General features: G+C 40.1%; 1 protein-coding gene across 1 annotated transcript in view; it reads right to left on the bottom strand.

Moving 5' to 3' along the window:
• The window catches only part of ANO2 (anoctamin 2), a 547,529-nt gene that overhangs the window by 35,541 nt on the left and 490,698 nt on the right, over nt 1–21,290 (bottom strand). Inside the window, exon 20 of the mRNA XM_006862668.1 lies at nt 17,383–17,528. Within this exon, the coding sequence (XP_006862730.1) occupies nt 17,383–17,528 (146 nt within the window). The remainder of the gene's footprint in view (nt 1–17,382; nt 17,529–21,290) is intronic.

The raw sequence follows: 21,290 nt of genomic DNA, 5'->3' as shown, positions 1-21,290 counted from the left end.
GTAGTGAGGTTGGCCCAGGATAGGACATTGTTTCATTCTGCTGTGCATGGGGTCGCTATGAGTCGGTTCCGACTCGATGGCACCTGACAACAACAATATTACGCAATACTTTGCCCATAGAATCTTCAACATTTCAAGTCAAAGTTTGAATTTTTTTCTTCAGTTCTTTCAACTTGAGAAATACTGAGTGTGTTATTCCCTTATGCTTTTCTAAATCCCCGTCTTTGCACATTTCATTATAATACTTGACTTTGTTTTCTCAAGCTTCCCTTTGAAATTCTGTTTAACCCATAAGAGTGCAGTGCTTATCCTATAGTATCACAACCGTCTCTAATTTCAAACACTTCTAAATAAGTAGTTTTGGTACTTCTGAGGGTGTAGTGGACTGCCCCAGCTAAATTAATATGGCAAGGGCATCTTTAAAGCTTTGATGTACGACAATATCTGTGGTGTCTTACATCCAAGTGTCTCTTTGTTTTCAAGGCCATCACTATCATGAGTATAGGTTATCGGTTTCAGGTAAGAAACTGATCTTTGGGACAAATACTTATATGGTTAAAATGGTAAAAACAAAAACCTTTATTAAGAGATTCTTTGAAAACTTGTCACTAAATTTCTCTTAGAGTATCATGATTTTTATTCACATAAAGTTTTTATTTCAAGTATCCAGAGAACTTAGCTTGTAATTCTTAAAGCAACTGAAAATTTTCCTCTCATCAGACTCTGAGGAAAACCCCATGACTGGGCTCCTCAGGATCTATGGCAAAGCACTTTGAAGCACCTTTCTGGGGTCAAGAAGAGTGATGATTAATGTTGTGACCAGCCCCTGGGCCAACATTCCTTCCTCCCCTCGGAGAGTGGGGAGGGGAGACTACTCTTGAAGTCCTTAGTAAGCCCTTCAGGAAAAGGGTTTGATATTGGAGATTCCCTCGAAAGCTTGCTGCTCCCCTCAGAGGTTTTTCCAGTTGAATGCTTCACTCTCAGGTTTCTCTTTGTCTGGAACCAGCCCATCCCCACCACCAATCATGCCCAGAAGTAGTCTCTACCCTGGAAGCCCCCTCCTTAGGCTAACTTCCAGTCTCCCCTCTACTCCCAACTTCCCCTTCACCTCATGGCCCCTCCCCCATGCCTGTTGGGCCCTGGGCCCTGGTTGCAGCTCAATTTAGAAAAATGTAAATATAATACATCTCTCCCTGCCACCTCCTCTCAACTGATGACCTGCCCTACATTACAAGTGACAGACTCTGAGCAGGCTCAGCACACTTCCTGTCTACATGGGTGGTCCTGGGGATCACCTGGAAGGAAACTGACAGCTGTGAGCAGGGCCTAGGATCACCATGTCAGGCACACCAGAGGGAAGGGGCAGCTTTGGTTTCACTGTTCTCATTGTGGTTCAAAGCTCAAGTCAAGGGACTTTCCTTTCTGGAATTGGGAAAGTCTGGCCAATTGGGAAGGAGGGAAGAAACCTCATGTAACCCCATTCCTCCTATAGGTGCTGATGAAATCCTCTCCTAGAATGGTCTGGTGAAGGGCTTTGTCCTCAGTTCTACTAAAGTACTTGGAGTGACCTTAGGCAAGTCATATCACCCTGGGGTTCTTGGCACTGAGGTGTATAATTCAGCTGGTAGATATGACCTAACCGGAGTCCTGGTGTGGCACTTGTGGGTTAATGTGCCAGACTGCAAAGTCGTTTGAACTGCAAGGTCGGTGGTTTAAGCTCATCAGCCACTCCTTGGAAACCCTATACAGTGTCACTATGGGTTGGAACCGACTCGACGGCACTTAACAACAACACCATATGACCTAGATGCCAGCAATAGGAATTTACCTGGCAGTGGTTTAAAACCCTTTATTCTCATCAAGACATTCAGTGAAAAATTCTCACACGCACCACTCACTTCCATTGGTTCTGTGAGAGTTGAAAGTTCCCTTGCTCTCTTCTCACTCAAAGAAGCATGTAGGAAGGTGAGACTGAGCGTGATAATGACTATATTTTACCTTTAATTTAAAAAACAATTTCCTAGTAGTAATGCATTACTGTGTAGAGTGCATAAGTGGTCCAGTAGGCTGCATCACTACAGGGAAAAACTTGTCGTCTGGTCAAATTCTCCATAAAGTTGATGAAGAAAATGAGGCCCAGAGAAATTAAGTGACTTGCCCAAGGCCACACTAGTAGTTTGAGGCAGAGCTAGACTCACATCAAGCCTCCCCTGACACCCTAGGAGCACAGAATGGAGAGGTGATGCTCACCTTGTTTTACAGTGGTCCTCTGGAGATCAACGAGGTGGCCATATGAACAAGCTTTGCCTCCAGAGATTGGGGTCCAGAGAAATCACAAGTAGAGATGTGTTCATTATCACCAAGTCCTAGTTACCATTAGAGAGGGCAGAAACTATTGCTTCCTATGAAATTTTAACATTTTCTGTGATTTCAGTTTTCTCTCCCATCAAGCTATTTCCCAGAGTAGATATCTGCGAGCAGAGTGGATGGGCTCACATTTCACCTTCTCCTATTACCCTGGCTTACTCACTAGAAAGGAGTCCGCAAAGGACCTGGGATGGGGAAGGGGGAGGGGAGACTTAGTGAAAGGGTAGAAGGAGGGGGAGACTTGGAAGGTGAAGAAGGCAGAGAAAGAAAAACAAGGATAAGCACCACTCTTGATAATTCACTCACCGGATTATCAGCCCATAAATAACTGAGAATTGATGGTAGCATTACTAGAAAGTGAGATTGTTTCAGCTTAAATCAGAGACAGCTAAAGATAGATAAGCTGATGCCTTCATTTATTCATCACTCCGTGACAGATTTCTGCACTGTTTTTAGTGTTCTTGCTGTGGTGGACACGTGCAAGGTCCTGAAGTTCAAGGGGAACCTGCTCTCTCAGGAAATCGGATATCAACAGGCACTGTTATCTTGCCAGGAAACTTGCAAAAATCCTATGTGGAAGGGGAAGATATCAGATGAAGGAGGGATGCTTTGGGGTGTAGGTGGCACAGTAACTGGGTTGGGATAGGTGACTGAGAACATACAGGGGATTCCAGGGCAAGAGGATCACACAAGGTCAAGTTTTAACAGAGTAAAAAGTTTATGGGGAAAATGGTTCATTCTGGTTAGACTCAGACTGTATCAAAGGGTCTGGGGCTCAATCAATTGAAAGCATGTCCCATGATGGCCTTGTTAAGGAGTGTGCTAACCCTGAAGATGTTTGAACAATGAAGACCACCAAAACAACACTGCACCTCAGAAAGAATAAATTGGTCAGTAATAAGATGGTGGGGAGTTACAAGCGGCTGTGATCTTCATGGAGGAGCATAAGCATTAGGTATGTTGTTGTGAAGTGCTGTGGAGTCAGTTCCAACTCATAGCGACCCTGTCTAGGGTTTTCCAGGAGAGGCTGGTGGGTTTGAACCAATGATCTTGTGGTTCAGTGCTGATCCTACAGTGCCACCCCAGGACTAGGAGTCCTAGGTAGAACAGACAGTACTCCCAGGCAATACTTCTCAGGCACAACCAATACCCATCTGTCAGTGGAGGCTTGTGTGTTGCTGTGATGATGAACAGGGTTCAGCTGGAGCATCCGGACTAAAACAAACTAGGAAGAAAAGCCTGGTGATATACCACTGAAAACCAATTAATGAAAGCATCATGGCTCACAGTGGTCTAATCAGCATGTAATTATCGTGATGGTGCAGAACCAGTCAACATTTTCTCTGTACACGGAGTCACCAACAGAAATGGGCCAACTCAAATGGCAGCTAACAACATACTGGACAGGATGAATGGAAGTACCAGATTCCAAAGATGCTCCAAAGGACAAATCATAGACTCTGCAAACCCCCCGGGTAGGAGATGAGTGATGAGGAGATTGCATTAAGGTGATGTTGGGGTTTGTCAGCTAAGGATCTGGAGGCAGAAAAGTCAGGAGATAGTCAAGCAGGCCACTGTCCTCTAAGCAGAATGGCTCAGAGACATTTCCCTGTAATTAAATCTCTTCCTGCCCTTTCCTTGACTTGTCTAAAATCTGAATACAAGCCTGAGATAGTAACTAGAAGATGAGAGCTTCGTTTACAGATGGGTTTTTTTTTTGTTTTGTTTTGTTTTTTTCACTTCAGTCAGTGGTTTCCAAAACCCAAGGATATTTGGTGAGTGGGCAACTGCATGCCAAAAGGAAAAGGAGAATGGACAATTATCCACAACACGTCTCTTCTCAGTCAAATGGAAGCTGCTATGGCCTAACCTGTGAGGTGGCTTTTTCAAGGATGTCTATCTCTGCCAGGAGACCCTGATCTCCTGGAGGACAGAAGCCTGTCTGTTGATCTGTATCCCCAGTGCCTGCAAAGGTCTGGACACAACAGTACCCTTGGCCATGCTCAGAAGGGAAGTGCTGCAAGAGGGAAAGATGTGAAATTGGAATTGAGGGAGAGCATTCCGCTCAGTTCACTTCAACTAATGACTTGATCCCTGAAGGGAAAGGGGTAAATTAAAAGCAGAAGTGACTTTTCGTTGAGGGAAACTGAAAATAAACACAGTTCACTTTGGTCTTGGGAGACGAAAATTGCTGCTTATAAAGAAATATATAGGTACAACCACAGTGAAGAGGGAAGCCCAGCTATCAGGGGATAAAAAAGAAGTGAGGTTTCCATTTTTTCTACTGGGAGAGTTTAAGGGAAAGTAAAGAGTCATGCATTGGAGAAATAGTTTCTAGAGCTCCTACTATGTACCAGGAACCATGCTGAGTGTTTTAACTGGAGAGACGTACAAAATACTACTGTTGCTCCAAAGTAGTCAGATTTTAGAAAGGGCCCAGGGCATTGTGGGAGAAGAAAGGAGAACTCAGATGGGAGAATCAAGAAGTGCTTCCAGGAGGAGACTTGTGTAAACCTGTACCACTCATCAGGGACATAATACAGGCAGATAGGAGAGTATAGGCAGACTTGGAGATGTGAAACTGTGTGGATAGTTGGGGGCCTTCAAAACAGCAGTCAATTCATAAAAGCCCTGGTGTCCCACACTAAAGGGCTTGAACTTCATCTGAAAGGAAGTCAGCAGATTTGAAGCCCTATTAGATATTCTGTTTTTCATTTTAGCAAAGTCTTTCTAAAAACTGAGAAGGAAAAGATGGGAGGAGGTGTGAAAAAGGAAGCAGAGATACAAGATAGGAAGCATCTGAGGTAATTCAAAAGAGAAATGATGAGGGTTTAAATGGTGCAGACTTCTAATTGAGAGGTTGATGGTTTGAATCCACTCAGCAGGACCCAGGAAGAAAGGCCTGGTAATCAACTTTCATAAGGGTTACAGCCCAGAAAACTCTATTGAACAACTCAGAAACAGGAGTGGCGCTGTGGGTTAATGCAGCGGACTGCAAAGCTGGTTTGACCAACAAGGTCGGTGATTCAAGCTCACCAGTAGCTTCTCAGAAACCCTTATAAGTCATTATGGGTCAGACCCAACTCAAGGGCACTTAACAACAACAACACTCAGAGACACATGGAGTCATCATGAATACAAATGGGCTTTACAGTAAGGTGATTTTGTTTGCTTTTTGTTATGCATTTATTTTTTGTAAATAAGACTCTAGAATTTTTAGTAGATTGGTTTCTGCTTATTCAGAGCAAAAGAGAAAGAAGGAAATGCAAGACTCCGAGAAGAAACCAGTCCACAGGACTAACTGTCCACATGAACCATGCTTCCTCTACCCTGAGACCAGAAGAACTAGATGTGCACGACTCCCACTGCTAACCATCCTGATCAAGGCCAGAATAGATGAACTGTGTTCTAAAGGACGAAAAATGTGCACCAGAACCTCAAATTCTTTAAAAAAAAATCCTGACTTACTGAACTAGAGAAACTAGACTGGAGGAATCCCCGATACTGCTGTCCTGAGACACTCTTTAAACCTTCAAATTCTTTAAATCCTGAACTGAAACTGTCTCCCATTGTTGTTTTGTTGTTAGGTGCTATCAACTCATAGCAACCCTATGCACAACAGAACGAAACACTGCCTAGTCCTGTGCCATACTCACTAGTGTTATTACATTTGAGCTCAATGCTTTTGCCACTGTGTCAATACATTACTTTAGAGGTCTTCTTCTTTTTTACTGACCCTCCACTTTACAAAGCATGAAGTCTTTCTCCAGGTCCGTCCTAATAACATATCCAAAATATGAGAGAGGCAGTCTTGCCATCCTTGCTTCTAAGGAACATTCTGCTTGTACTACCAACACAGATTTGTGTATTCTCCTGGCACTCCATGATACTTTTAATATTCTTCTCCAACACCATAATTCAAACAGACCAATTCTTCTACAATCTTCCTTATTCACTGTCCAACTTTCACATGCATATGAGGCTATTGAAAATACCATGGCTTGGGTCAGACTCACCTTTGTTCTCAATCTGATATCTTGAACACTTTAAAGAGGTCTTGTACAGCAGATTTGCCTACCACAATACGCTGTTTGATTTCTTGACTGCTGTTTCCATGAATGTTGATTGTGGATCCAAGCAAACTGAAGTCTTTGACAACTTCAATCTTTTCTCCATTTATGATGATGTCATTTATTGGCCCAATTGTGAGGACCTTTGTTTTCTTACATTGTGGAGCAATCAATACTGAAGGCTGTAGTCTTTGATCATCATCAGAAGTATTTTAAGTCCTCTTCTTTTCCAGTAAACAAGGCCATATCATCTACATATCTCAGGCTGTTAATGAGTTAGTCTACATTCCTGATGTCATAGTCTTCTTTATATAATCCAGTTTCTCAGATTATTTGTTCAGCGTACATTCAAACAAGTATGGTGAAAGGATACAGCCCTGGTACACACCTTTCCTAATTTTAAACAGTTCAGTATCCCTCTTGTTCTAACAATTGCCTCTTGGTCTATGTACAGGTTCCTCATGAGCACAGTTAAATTCTAGAATACCCATTGAAAAATGATTCCCTAGAATCACCTTTTAGAGAAATAGCAGATCTGCTCATAAAATAAAAAACATCATCCACGAGTGCTGCACTCCTTTAAACCATGAGACCAGTTACCATTGAGTTGACCCTGACACAGGGTGACACTACGTGCATCAAAGCACTACTGTGCTCTACAGGGTTCTCAATGATTGATATTTCTAAAGGAGAACACCGGCCCTTTTTCTGAAGCATCTGTGGGTGGACTTGAACTTCCAATCTTTTCGTTAGTAGCCGATTATGTTAACTATTTGCACCACCAGGGATTCTTATACCCAGCTATTTTGTTGTTGATAGGTGCTGTTGAGTTGGTTTAAACCCACAGTGGCTCTATGCACAACAGAATGAAATGCTGCTGGTGTTGCACCAGCTTCACAGTTGTTGTTCGTTATTGCTACTGCCACTGTGTCAGTCTATCCCCTTGGCAATCTTCCTCCTTTTTGCTAATCCTCTACTCTATAAAACATGATCTCCTTCTCCAGAGTCTGGTCCCTTATGACATTATGCCCAAAATATAAGAATAAAGTTTCTCCATCCTTGCTTCTAAGGAGCATCCAGGCTGTATTTCTTCCAAAGTAGATTTGTTTGTTCTTCTGGCTGTCCATGGTGCTTTCAATATTCTTCTCCAACACCATAATTCAAATGCATCGAGTCTTCTCTACAGTCTTCCATATTTGTTGTTCAACTTTCACATGCATATGAAGCTACTGAAAATAACATGGTTTGAGTCAGGCACACCTTAGTCCTCAGATATCTTTGGTTGGGAATACTTTCCAGCAGTCTTTTGCAGCATATTTGCTTAATGCAATATGCCATTTGATTTCTTGATGGCTGTTTCCATGAGTGCTGATTACAGATCCAAGCAAAATGAAGTCTTTGATAACTTCAATCTTTTCTCCATTTATCCTGATGGTTCAATTGTGAGGATCTTTGTTTTCTTTACATTGATATGCAATCCATATTTAAGGCTGTAGTCTTTGATCTTTATCAGTAAGTATTTTAAGTCCTCTTAAATAAGGTTGTATCATCGACATATCGCAGGTTGTTAATGAGTCTTCTCCCAATCCTTATGCCTCAATCGTCTTCATAAATCCAGATTCTAACATTATTTGTTCATTGTACAGATTGAAAAATATGGTGAAAGGATGCAATGCAGTTGCACAGGTTTCCTGATTGTAAACCACTCAGCATCCTTTGTTCTGTTTGAAATACTGTCTCTTCATCTATATATAGGTTTCTCATGAGCACAATTAAGTATTCGAGAATACCCATTCTTTGCAATACTATCATAGTTTGTTATGAGCCACACCATCAAAAGCCTTTGTATAGGTAATAAAGCACAAGTAAACATCCTTCTGGAATCCTCTGCTTTCAAACAAGATCCATTTGACTTCAACAATGATATCCTTAGTTTCACATCCTCTTCTGAATCTGGCTTGAATTTCTGGCAGTTTCCTATTGATGTGTGGATGCAACCATTTTTAAATTAACTTCAGCAAAATTTTATTTCCATGTGACATTAATGATATTGTTCAATGATTTTTACATTCTGTTGGGTCACCTCTCTTTGGAAGGGGTACAATAATAAATATCCTCCATTTGGTTGGAGAGGTAAAGGTCTTCCGAATTTCTTGGTATAAGTGAATGATACTCTCCAGTTATATGTCAGTTTGTTGAAAGGTTTCAATTTGTATGCAGTCAATTCAATTTTTGCCAGTGCCTTCAGTGCAGCTTGGACTTCTTGCTTCAATACCATTGGTTCTTGATCATATGATAACTCTTGAAATGGTTGACCATCCTGACTATTTATTTTTGGCACAATGACTTTGTATTCCTTTCATCTTCTTTTGATGCATCCTTCATCATTCAATATTTTGCCCATAGAATCCTTCAATATTACAACCTGAGGCTTCAATATTTTTCTTCAATTCTTTCAACTTGAGGAATGCTGAGCATGTTCTTCCATTTTGGTTTTCTAACAACAGGTCTCTGGAACATTTGTCTTCTTGAACTTCCCTTTGAAATTTTCTGTTCAGCTCTTTTGCTTCCTCTTTTCTTTCATATAATTTAAATTCTCTATGATCATGAGCAAGTGTCAGAGTCTCTTCTGATATCGATTTTGGTCTTTTCTTTTATCTGTCTTTCAAATGACCTTTGCTTTCTTCCTCTATGATATTCTTGATCTCTTCTAACAACTCTTCTGATCTTTAGTCACTGGTATCTAATATATCAGAACTGTTCTTGAGATGGTGCTCATGGAGTTGTTTTAACTTTCATCAGCTTCAGTCTGAACTTTCATATCAGTAACTGATGATCTGTTCCACAGTTGGCCCTGATCTTGTTCTGGCTGATTGTATTGAGCTTTTCTACCATCTTTTCCCACAGATGTAGTCAGTTTGATTCCTGTGTATTCTCTCTGGTGAGGTCCATATAGATAGATGCTTTTATGTTGTTTAAAAAAGGCATTCACAATAAATAAGTCATTGGTCTTGCAAAATCCTGTCAGATGACCTCCAGCATCATTTCTAATACCAAGGTCATATTTTCCAACTAGTGGCCCTTCCTCTTAATTTCCAACTTCTACATTCCAATCACCAGTAATTATCAATTCATCTTGATTGCATATTTGATCAATTTCAGACTGAAAGTTTTGGAAGAATTCTTCAATTTCATCATCACTGGCTTTAGTGGTTAGGGTGTAAACTTAAATAGGAGTTGAATTAACTGATTGATCTTCCTTGCAGGCGTATGGATATTATCTTATCGTAGACTCCATTGTACTTCAAAACAGATCTTGAAATATTCTTTTTGAGGATGAATGTTATGCCATTCCTCTTGACTTTTTCAGGCCTGACATGGTAATGCAGATGAGTGTCTCTTTCAAAATGGCCAATACCAGTTCATTTCATCTCAGTAATTCCTAGGCTTTCAATCTTCATGCATTCCATTTAATTTTTGTCAACTTTTAATTCTCCTAGATTCACACTTTTCACATTCCTTGCTCTGATTATTAATGGATGTTTGCAGCTCTTTCTTCTCATTTTGAGTTGTACATCATTAGCAAATGAAGTTCCTGAAAGCTTTTCTCCACTCATGTCATTATGCTCAACTTTACTTTGAGGAGGCAGCTCCTCCCCATTCATATTCTGAGTACCATCCAACCTGAGGGGCTCGTCTTCTGGCATTACATCTGACAATTTTTTGCTGCTATTTATAATGGTTTCATTTCCCCACACTATATCTGATAATATTCAACTGCTATTCATAAGGTTTTCATTGGCTAACCATTCAGAAGTAGTCTGCCTCCCTTCTTTTCAATTTGTCTTAGTCTGAAAGCTCTGCTGAAACCTGTCCACTGATGGGTGACCCTGCTCATACTTAAAATACTGGTAGCATAGCTTCCAGCATCATAGCAACATGCAAACCCTCACAGTACAACAAACTGACAGGTGAGTGGTGGTCTACCAAGCTACAGTTGATACAAAATCAAAATAATAACATTAATAAAGAATTAGACAGGATCTATACTAGTTCACAAATGCACCTCTTGAAATTAAGAATCTAAACTTAAAATGTAATGGACACCTCAGATGCAACTGAACGGGTTCCAGTGCTCTTGTCTCTAAAGTACGCCTGGTTCCATGTATATCCACCATTTTGCCTGGAGTCACTAAGGCCTTTTCTTTTCAAAATAATTATCCAGAGTTCACTCCAAATAAGTGAAGATACAGATATGCTGCCATCTATGCACTTCCCTTTCTGCTACAGTACTTTGACAGGATCCAAGCTCATGAGGAAGAAAAATGAGACTTCTTTTAATGACTGTACACATGCAAAAGAAACTCATCTCATCACACACATTAATAGCCTGAGGGCCTCAAAGGTTGGGCTGTGTTTAAGATGCTGGAGGAAGGTTCCAAGGGGGATAATTGACATCCTCAGTACTGATTATATTTTGGATGACAGAGGAACAAAAGTTTGTGGGCTTTAGATAAACACACGATTGAAAAGATCCCATTTGAGATTCCAGACTTGTCAAGCAGAGCCCTAAGGGCTTGGAGTTCTCAAAATGGACAAACATCTTGGAGCATTTATATCTCAGACTTCTGAGTGTGATTCTTTGATTTGCCTTGGACTCTGAGGTATCCTTAGTCTTTAAAGATTCTGCCAAAGCCTACACCAGTGAGATGGGCAGAACCTTTCAGGAGTTTTAAACTGCTTTTAATTTAAAAACTTCTAGGTTCAAGAGAAAGACAAGAATAATGGCAGCTGACACATAGTGAGAGCTTACTCAGTATTGGGCACTGTTTGTCAACTACTCTACATTCATCACCTCTTTCTCAGAACAATGCTATGAGGTAAGTGCTATTATTGTCAAACCCAATTCATTGATGAGGAAATTGGGCTTGGTTGACTGTATGCATCAAGCCCAGAAGCACACAGCTAGTGTACAGCAGGGTTAGGACTGGAAGATCTGAGTGTGAGTCCATAGCCCACACCTAACCATACTTAGCCTACACTACTTGATGAAGTGTTCTGTTTGCCAAGTTTATTCTGCAGCCCAGGCTTTGACTGTACATAAGGACAGATAATCCCATAAAGAACGATAAATAAAATCTAGAGATGAAAGGAACCTAACTCAGAAATGGTGTCCTCATATTTACATAAACTATGAAATAAAACAATCATCTCTCTCAAACTACTGAACATCTTAGCAAAAATGGCCAAAAGAAGTCTGTTAGTGAGATTCTGGGGAAGTTTGCTGGGAAAACAGGTGAGTGACCCAGGATTCTTATCCAGGCACGATTGATAGATATCAACCTGAACATCTGAGGACATAGTCTTGGTCTTTGAGTTTCTCCCTTCCTCTCGTTGCTTAATAAATGTCTGATAAAAGAAATACAGGACAAAAGAAGGAAGGAATCAAGCCCACTTGTCTTTGCTTTTTCCTTCTTTAGCCCACTATCGCTATTCCACACTTGCTACCCATTTCCTAAAGGTAAACAAAGAGTTCATAAGTATTTACCTTATTTTCCAAGATTTTATTCTGCTTTTAACTTCTACATATGGCCTAAGTGGAATGAAAATATTTCTGGTCTTCAGGGTCCTCTATTGATCCCAGAACTTCATCTGTGCCCTTTCTACCCCTAAACTGCCATTTGCTTTCCATTGTCAACAATTTTTCATGACCATGAAGCTCTTTATATTTGCCTGTTCTTTTCCTTGGAAAGTTCTTTTCTCTTTTTATCATTATATATGGGCCCTCAGAACCTGAAGGGGCCTTGGGATCATCTACTACAACTTCCTACCTAGAGTTGGAAACCTCTTCATAACATCCCTGACCCACCATCAACCAAACCCTGCTTTGAAAATGATCCTTTATCTGCATCTTAAAGCTATTTCTAACTTAGCTCTGATAAGAAAACTTGCCTCAAAGAAGAGTGAAGAAAATAAAAGTCACATGGAAACAATTAGTCCAATGGACTAATGGGCCACATGAATATCAGTCTCCATGACTCTGAGACCAGAAGAACTAGATGGTGCCTGCCTACCAAGGAATCACATTAGAAGGTCCTGATAGAGTAGGAGAAAAATGTAGAACAAAACTTGAAATAATAAAAAGTGCTAGGCTTACTGGTTGAACAGAGACTGATGAAACCTCAGAGACTATGGTCCTTATTCATCTTTCAAGTCTGGAACTGAACTCAACCCCATGGCTTGATTTTCAGCCAAATAATAGAGAGACCTACAAAGAGAACATTAACACTAGGGAGGTAGCACACACTTTAGGATAATCAATGATTTAAGATCAAAAGGGCAACATTTATTCAAGAACAAAGTTCAAAAGAGTTAGGGAAAAAGGAGGAATGGAAGCAGAAAACACAGGAAGGAAGTTGGATAAGTGATGTTGCCTTGTAGGATTGTAATCAATGACACAGAACAAACTGTGTATGAATGGTTGAATGGAAAATAGATCTGTTCTATAACCTTTACCCAATTCATAATAACAAGTGACAAAAACCCCATAAAAATACACATAGGCATTTATATTGTTGGTTCAGCTTGAAAAAAATGGAGCATCTGACAAACTGTATTATTCCTGCATCGGATCAGCTAACCTGGACTGGCCCTTTATAGATGAGATATGCATTCTCCAAACTTCCAAAACACAAGATCTATTGTTAATGTCCACGTATCTTTGTATCACCCACAGTTTTTCCTACTATTAAGAAATATTACTCTATTAATAATATAAAAATAAAAGGAATAAACCAAAGAGGCAGTCATGTTCCCCAAAAGAGAGATATGGAAATGAATAATGTTAAATGTCTTTATGGAAATGAATAATGTTCCTGTGTGTTTAAACTTCCAGCAAAGTCTCTCTATGTCTTGATTTCCTCACATCTGGCCTTCTTCCCTCATTAAAAAAAAGATTAAAAAAACCAAACCTTCCCTCATTAATAAATTCACTCATTCATTCACTCACCTTTGTTTACCATATTGAATGCCTATTGTGCCAAGAAATATACTAGGCCTTGAAGGATATGAAGATGAATAAGCCATTGTCTCTGCCCACACAGCTCTTTAGGAGCTAACAGATGGGGTCTGATGAACAACTGATACGTAAGCAATATTACCATAGTCAGTGTATGTATCAAATGCAATGCTGGGACAGAAAAACAAATGGTTGTTATTCTTCTCAGAAGCAACAGGGGCACAGTCAGTGAAGGAATCTTCAGAGGAGGCACTGTGAAAAGCTAAATCTTAAAGGATGACTCAGAAATATCCATGTCAAGAAAATGGAACAGAGTGGACATGCAGGACTGAGACTCTTAAGCTTACTGCATACTGATCATTCATTCATAGCATGTGACAATTCTTTCATACATCAAATAATTTGTACTTACTAAAAGGGTATTTTCTATTTTCATATGTTGCCTGTGATTGGGTAAATTTGTCCAATGCTTTCAGAAAACAACTTGGCAAAATGAATTAAGACTCATACCTTAGAAAAAAAGAGTAATCTGATACAATTTGATGAACTTGACCTACACCTATGGATGCAGCAGCTCAAAAGAGAGAACAAATCTTTACAACGAGGATCATTCCCACTCCCTCCATACACAGAGTAGACAGGGATGGGCAACTTGGACACTGGCTACCCAAAACGGGAGAGGGTGGGTGACAAAGGCAAGAAGTGACTGGCTTACAAGATTTCAAGAGGGAACCTAGATCCACAGGGCATGGAGGAAGGTAGAATCTCCAATCTGTCTAGGCGGGGCTGATTAAATGTAATGCCGATAGGTCTCTTGTGATACAATAGTGAATAATTGTTATCAGGACTGCTTGTGAGGGTTGGAAATGTAAAGGTAGACGTTTTGTAGCAAGCAGGGGAGTGATTAACTTTTCAGTCTAGGAGCGGAGGTCCCTGGGACCATGAAGGGAGAAGAGCGGAGAGCAGGACCCTACCCAGAGAAGCAGTGATGCCAGAGATGAAGGCAGAGATGATGATGTGGAGAGATGGAGCAGTTGGGGACTTTAGACCCAGGGCTGGAGAGGGGCTGTGTGCTGACAACCTGGGGGCAGGCTTGCAGGGTATACCCTTTGGTTGATTGATAACACATGGAAGGGATTGTAATCATGGCAATGAAACGATATATGATAGGGTGAATGTAAAACTTATGTTCTCCCACGTAAACTATCACACAATTCACAATAAAACATTAAAAAAAAAAAAGAATATACCTTAGAACTAGTAATCACATAATGGGTATCTTGAGGAAATAATGCTGAATGTGGGAAAGATCATATGTACAAAGCAGTGTTATTAAAGAAGAGCATTACAAGAGAGGAAGAATTGGAAAACAAGTCTCAACACTCTTAACTGGAAGACAGGTAAATAAACTATGGTACATTCATTAGAGGGACAACTTAGAGAAGTATTTGTGGACATAGAGCTAAATAAAAAAGGAAAAAAAATGGGTATACACGATTGCAATTTTATTTTTTAAATCATATACATAAAAAAGGGCTCTAAGAAATAGTACCAAAATGCTAACAAAAGTTGACCTAGAAAGAGGGACATTTTCCCTGTTTTCAGATTTCCTATTATATAGTTGTTTTATTTACTTCAAGTAGTTCTAATCTACGGATTTTACTCTCTACAAATTTGGTGTGAATTTCTTCCAGAAGTCACAAAGTCTTCTAGTTCTTTACTTTTTCTTCTCATTACTTGTTAAGTGCTCAAATGTGAGCACCAATAAGCACTTAACTGCTAACCACAAGTTTAGCGGTTCAAACCCACCAGTCGCTCTTGGGAAACCCTGTATAGCATTGCTCTAAGTCAGAACTGACTCCACAGCATTTAACAATAGCAACATTCAGCACTCAGGACAGCTAACAAAATGAGGCCCATCTCCCCATACTCTTCCTTCCTATCATCGCAAGACTGTTAAGAGAAGCAACACTTGGTACTTAGCATAGTTTTCATATGTGCTAGACCTCGTACTTAGGGCTTCACAGATATTAATTCATGAAATACATTAGTCCCATGTAATAGACCTAATTATTAACATTTTAAACAGCTAAACAAAGTGAGAAACATAAAGATTAGCCACTTACACAATGTTATCTAGCTAGTTGGTGAGAAGCCAGGATAGGAACCATATGAGTATGGTTCAAGGGGCTTGACTCTTAATCACTTCAAAAAAGAGGTTTTGAAGTCACCAGCCAGCCAGCCATCCAAGCAAGCAGGCATGCAAAGTCTACAGATAACTATGAAGTAGGAATGGGGAACTGGGGCTGGCGTGTGGATGGAGGGTGACAGAAGTCAAGGATTTCTAATGTATAAACTCCGTCCCAATAAAAGCCTAATGCTGTAGCAGCAATGCCTTTCTGAGTGAGAGGATGGCAGATGTAAAAAGGCATCTGAAATATGAGCAATGACCTCTTGAGTAACTATCTGGCTCAGCACTGGAGAGTGATTAGAGGTAACAGCATTTAGTAGAAGGTGGAAAACATAAGAGAGCTATTTATTACCACAAACACGGTCTTCATATTTTCTTTGTCCAATAAGCCTACAACAAACATCATGATTATTTCTTCTCTGGCAAATTTATTGAGATTACAAAGTTCAGACTCTGCCTAGAATTTTAGATACATCTGGATTATATCATACCTTCTGTGGTCATCTAACCTAGCTCTTGTCCACCTTTTCATAAATAAATAGAATAGGATAAATAAACATCAAGTAGAAGAATGAGCTGGTGCATAGAGAGGCACTGATGATCCCTATTAGATGTGATTGACGCTTTTGGGGGTGATTTTGTTGGATATGATGGCTGTTTCTCCATGACGTCTAGATTGAGTAAAAATTTAATGATCTCTCTGGCTTCTTGGTGAGAATCCCCGGTGGTACAGTGGTTAAGTACTCTGCCATTAACCAAAAGATCAGTAGTTCGAACCCACCAACTGCTCCATAGATGAAAGATGTGGCAATCTGCTTCTGTAAAGATTCATAGCCTTAGAAAGCCAATGTGGTCAGTTCTACTTTGTCCTATAGGGTTGCTGTGACAGCAATGAGTTTTCTTGGTCTATGGTACCCCATACTTATAATTCATTAGTTCCAACTCTTAAAACCAGGCTTCTAAAACATCCATCTCAAGATAAGATCAAGGTTATTCACAAGTAGCTAAGAACTCAAAGGCAGTTGGCCTAAGTTGGGACACCTTCTATTAAGGAGATGTCAAGATGTGGATTTCATGCCACATCTGAAATGATCATGTTCTAAGAGCCTGTGCTGACATGTATTCCTGCCTTTAGTCTTATACAAGGACAACCAAAGGCTCTATAAGTAAAGGTCTTCCTACATAAGGCATTCCATTTTTTATGGAGGAGAACTGACCTCTTAACTAGCCCACCTAATCAAAGTGAGGACTCTCCTTTATCCCCCTTGTCCAAGATATATATATCCTTGACCAAAATGCCAAAAGACAATTTTTACTCTTCATTCATGGAAACTGTATTCTTACACTTTAGATTTTGCTAATTACCATTTGGTTTTATCAGTGATGGGAAGTTATTAACTATGGGAAAGAACTGGAGAAACTAAATTTTTTATTTCATTGATGAGGATAGGAAGTCCAAGGAGGAGAGGGGATAATCCCAGCATCATGTATCCAGTTGATGGTCAAGTTGTTTCTGGTTCTTATTCCAGGGTTCTTTCTGCCCCATTCTCCTCATTGGTCTTGTGGCATTAGAGGGAACATTGTATAGCCATGAAGCTCATGAAAGATCAAAGCTGCCCCAGTAATTTGCACCAGTTCCTGCTCCACAATGCACAATGCACACACACAAATGCACACACACGGAGATCCCTTGTCTGAACTTGCCCCCAGTGAAAGGAAAGGATTGTGACTCTTACTCATTTCCATGTACTCTGGAGTCAGTCCTGTGTATGGTTCCAAGCTGTGGTCTAGGTCCCACTGCTCTGGATGTTTTGAGTGGGCAGAGTCAGTTTCTCCAGGTTCTGTCTCATCTTTCAGCTTCCGAAAGAGTTTCTTTAGCTTCCTGGAAAATAAATGAACCAGTCACCCAAAGACTCAGGAGGACAAAGTTAGCAGACAGAAACAAGGAAAACTGGGGTTTTGACCCTAAAGCCATCTTCTGATCCAAGGATAGGCAAAGATCACTAGGCAGATTATTTTTCACCTAAAGACAACTCAAGAAGTCCTTTATCAAGATAATAAGAGTCCACCTACAAAAGATCAGATATCTTCAAACCCAAAGAAACTTTGAATTCTTCCTGGTATTTGATAAGCAATAACAGAATCAACCTTTTACCATCAAATGCTGAATTGGAGCCAATCCTATTATTTAAGAGATGATCCAGCCATCATCTTCATGGGGAGGAGAAGGAGTGTCAGAAAGTAGTGGAGAGATACTCTCCTTGTAGTTCTGGTAGCGTAGTGATTACACTATCCTCAAGGTCAGCAGTTCAACACTACCAGCAGTCAAAAACTACTAGCTGTTCTTCAGCAGAAAGATGAGGCTTTCTGCTCTTGTAAAGATTTACAGCCTCAGAAACCCTATGCAAGGTCGCTATGAATCGGAATCGACTCCATGGCATATAACCACCAAACCAATCTTCCCAGGTCAAACTTCCTCAGGTCTTAATAGCACAAATAGAACCATCTTTCTAGTGAAAACCAATCTAAATCTTGTCCACCACATCAAGAATTTTCTTGATTCTCAATAAGATAATAACAGCCCAGATTTTCAGAGTTTGTGTGAGGATTAATTGAAATAATGTTTATACACGCCTTAACACAATATCTGGACAAAATAAGTATTCAAACATTTTTTGCTCAGATTTTTTTTTAAAATTGTGGTTTGGGTGAAAGTTTACAAAGCAATTTGTTTTCAATAATTTTTACACATTTTGTTTTGTAACATTAGTTGCAATTTCCTCAATGCAACAGCACTCTTCCCCCTTGCTCCCTGGGTTCCCCATGTGCACGCATCCTTCTTTCCTGCTTCTTCCTGCCCTCTGAGCTTTTGTGGGGGACTAATAACTCCCTGTTAGTCTCAGATGGTTAATTGTTCTGAGGAGTACATTACTCATGAATGTTATAGGCTGTCAGTTGTTTGGCTGCAAGGTGATCCCCAGGAGTGTGTTCAGTCCAAGCTTTGAAGGGTCTCTAACAACCAAAGTCTCAGAGGTTCCACCAGTTTCTGTCAGATCAGTAAGTCTGGTCTTTTTTATGAATATGAGTTTTGTGGCTTTTCTTCTCCCATTGTGTACAGAACCTTCTGTGATCCCAATCAGAGCAACTGGTAGTGGTAACCAGGTACCATCGAGTCTCAGAGTAGCAGAGGCTGTGGTTCACATGGTCCCTTAGATCTCTGGACTAATTGTTTCCTTGAGTCTGATTTTCTTCACTCTTCTTTAATCCAGACAGGGAGAGACCAAGAGTTGTACCTATTGGCCGGTCACAAGCTTCTAAGACCCCAGCCACTACTTGTCACAGTAGGATGGAGATCACTATCTCTGTGAGCTATGTTAAACCAATTGGCTTAGCTATCTACCAAGACTGTGGTCCTAAGCCCCCAAGACCAATGACGTATTTCCTCAAGGTGTTTGGTTATGGCTAAGAAGTTTCCATCGCTTTGTCTCCTATTTGCTCTGCTAGTGACATGGAGATATTTATAGCACATACCAACACATATGTAGAAACTTCCACTGCCAAACTTACATATGCTCCTGAGTATAGTCCCATTGTCCTAGACACATAGCTGTTCAGCTTGCAAGTCTGTGTATAGGTTACTGTTATTAGTGATATTGCAGGATTATTGCATAATACACAAAATTTACCTTTGTTGTCTTTAATCCTTGTGTACCTCTGAGAATTTTCCTTTGCCTTAGTGATACTGTGCTCATGTCTCCCTTATTGTATACTGTCTTTACTTTCACCTGAATTAATATGTGTCTAATATGTAGTTGGACTCCTGGTGTGGGACTGTTCCAACCCACCAGGTACTCTTCGGAAACCTTACACAGAACTGACTCAATGGCACTTAACAACTATGTAGTTGGAGTCCTGGTGTGGTGCTATAAGATAAGCATTGGGCTGCTAACTGCAAGGTTGATGGTTCAAACCTTGAAAATCCTATACAGAGTCTCTATGAGTCAGAATCGACTTGATGGCATTTAACAACAACTATATAGTTTGGGTCTTGGTGTGGCACTGCAGGATAAGCACTGAACTGCTAACTACAAGCTCGGCAGTTCAAACCTACCAGCCACTCCTCAGAAACCCTATATAGGGTAACTATGAGTTGGAACCAACACAATAGTACTTAACAACAACAACTATGTTGTTTATAGTTTTCCTTCACTTTCTTTCAATCTCTGGTAACCAGCAAAGAATGTTTCTCTGTGTGTAAACCTGTTCTTAACTTTTTATATTAGTGGTCTCAAACAATATTTGTTCTTTATTTTACTCAGCATAATGTCCTCCAAGTTCATCCACATTAAGAAGTGTTTTGCAGATTTGCCATTATTATTTAATATCGTATACTATAGTATTCCATTGTGTCTCAAATACTTAATATTTTCAATATTAGATGCCAAAATATGTGTGAGTGAATAGTCTTTTAATATTTACATTGCAACAATACATGCATAATGAAAACGGGTGAAGCAGCAAGGAGCCAACTCGGCTATTCTTAGAAACAATTTCTTCAGTGAACAAACGACAGAGTAGTCAGAATCAGAGACGCAAAGAATTCAAATGGATGTTAAAGTCTACCCTCCGTCCATGGAGGAATCGCTCCACCACGTTCCTGACACAAGATATTTCCAGTGAAGCTCTACCAATATCATTAAGCATCTCAGTCTACTGTTAGGAAATGCTTCCTGACAGTTAGTGGAAATCTGCTGGCTCAAAATAATGTTCTAATCAGTGTTCTGACTAGTATCGCTTATCATCACGAGACGGTAGCATAGTGTACGGAACAAAAGTCTAATCTTTAGCGTTAGAAGATACCGTTCAAAACTAGATTTCATCATTCTCTGTATCTTCTTGGGAAAAATTTAAAACTCTATAAGCAAACTCTTTAATTTCCTTATGTATAAAATAAGGAAATAAATATTAACTAGCCCCTATAAAAGTACTAAGGAGCTCTGGTAGCATAGTGGTTACGAGTCGGGCTGCAAATCTCAAGGTTAGCAGTTCGAAACTACCAGCAGTGCCATGGGAGAAAGATGAGGCTTTCTGTTCCCATAAAGATTTAAAGCCTTGGAAACCCTATACGGTGTCACTATGGGTTGGAACCGACTCAACAGTACTTAACAACAACAACAATAAAATTATTGGAGTCCTGATGTGGCACTGTGTGTTAATGTGCTTGAATGCAAGGTCAGTTTGAACTGCAAGGTCAGTAGTTCAAGCTTACCAGCTGCAACTCAGAAATCCTACACAGGGTCCCTCCAAGTCAGAGCTGACTCGATGGCACTTAACAATGAAAACAACAAATAAAACTACTAGTTGTCGAGTTGATTCCAACTCTTAGAAACTGCATGTGTGCCAGAGTAAGTTGTGTTTCATAAGGTTTCCAATGGTTGATTTTTCAGAATTAGATAGCCAGGCCTTTCTTCCAATGCACCTCAAAGTAAACTCAAACTTCCAACTTTTCAGTTAGTAACCAAATATGTTTATACCACCTAGAGACTCAAAGTGGCCCATCTAACCAAAAACAAACAAAAAACAGTTGCCATTATGTCAGTTCCAACTCATAGAGACCCCATGTGTTTCACATTAGAAGTGCACA

This window comes from Chrysochloris asiatica, unplaced genomic scaffold (genome assembly GCF_000296735.1).
Source record: "Chrysochloris asiatica unplaced genomic scaffold, ChrAsi1.0 scaffold00050, whole genome shotgun sequence".
In the NCBI taxonomy this organism is placed as follows: Eukaryota; Metazoa; Chordata; class Mammalia; order Afrosoricida; family Chrysochloridae; genus Chrysochloris; species Chrysochloris asiatica.
The sequence above is the reverse complement of the archived record's forward strand: the minus strand, read 5'-3'. Positions and strand labels throughout refer to the sequence as shown.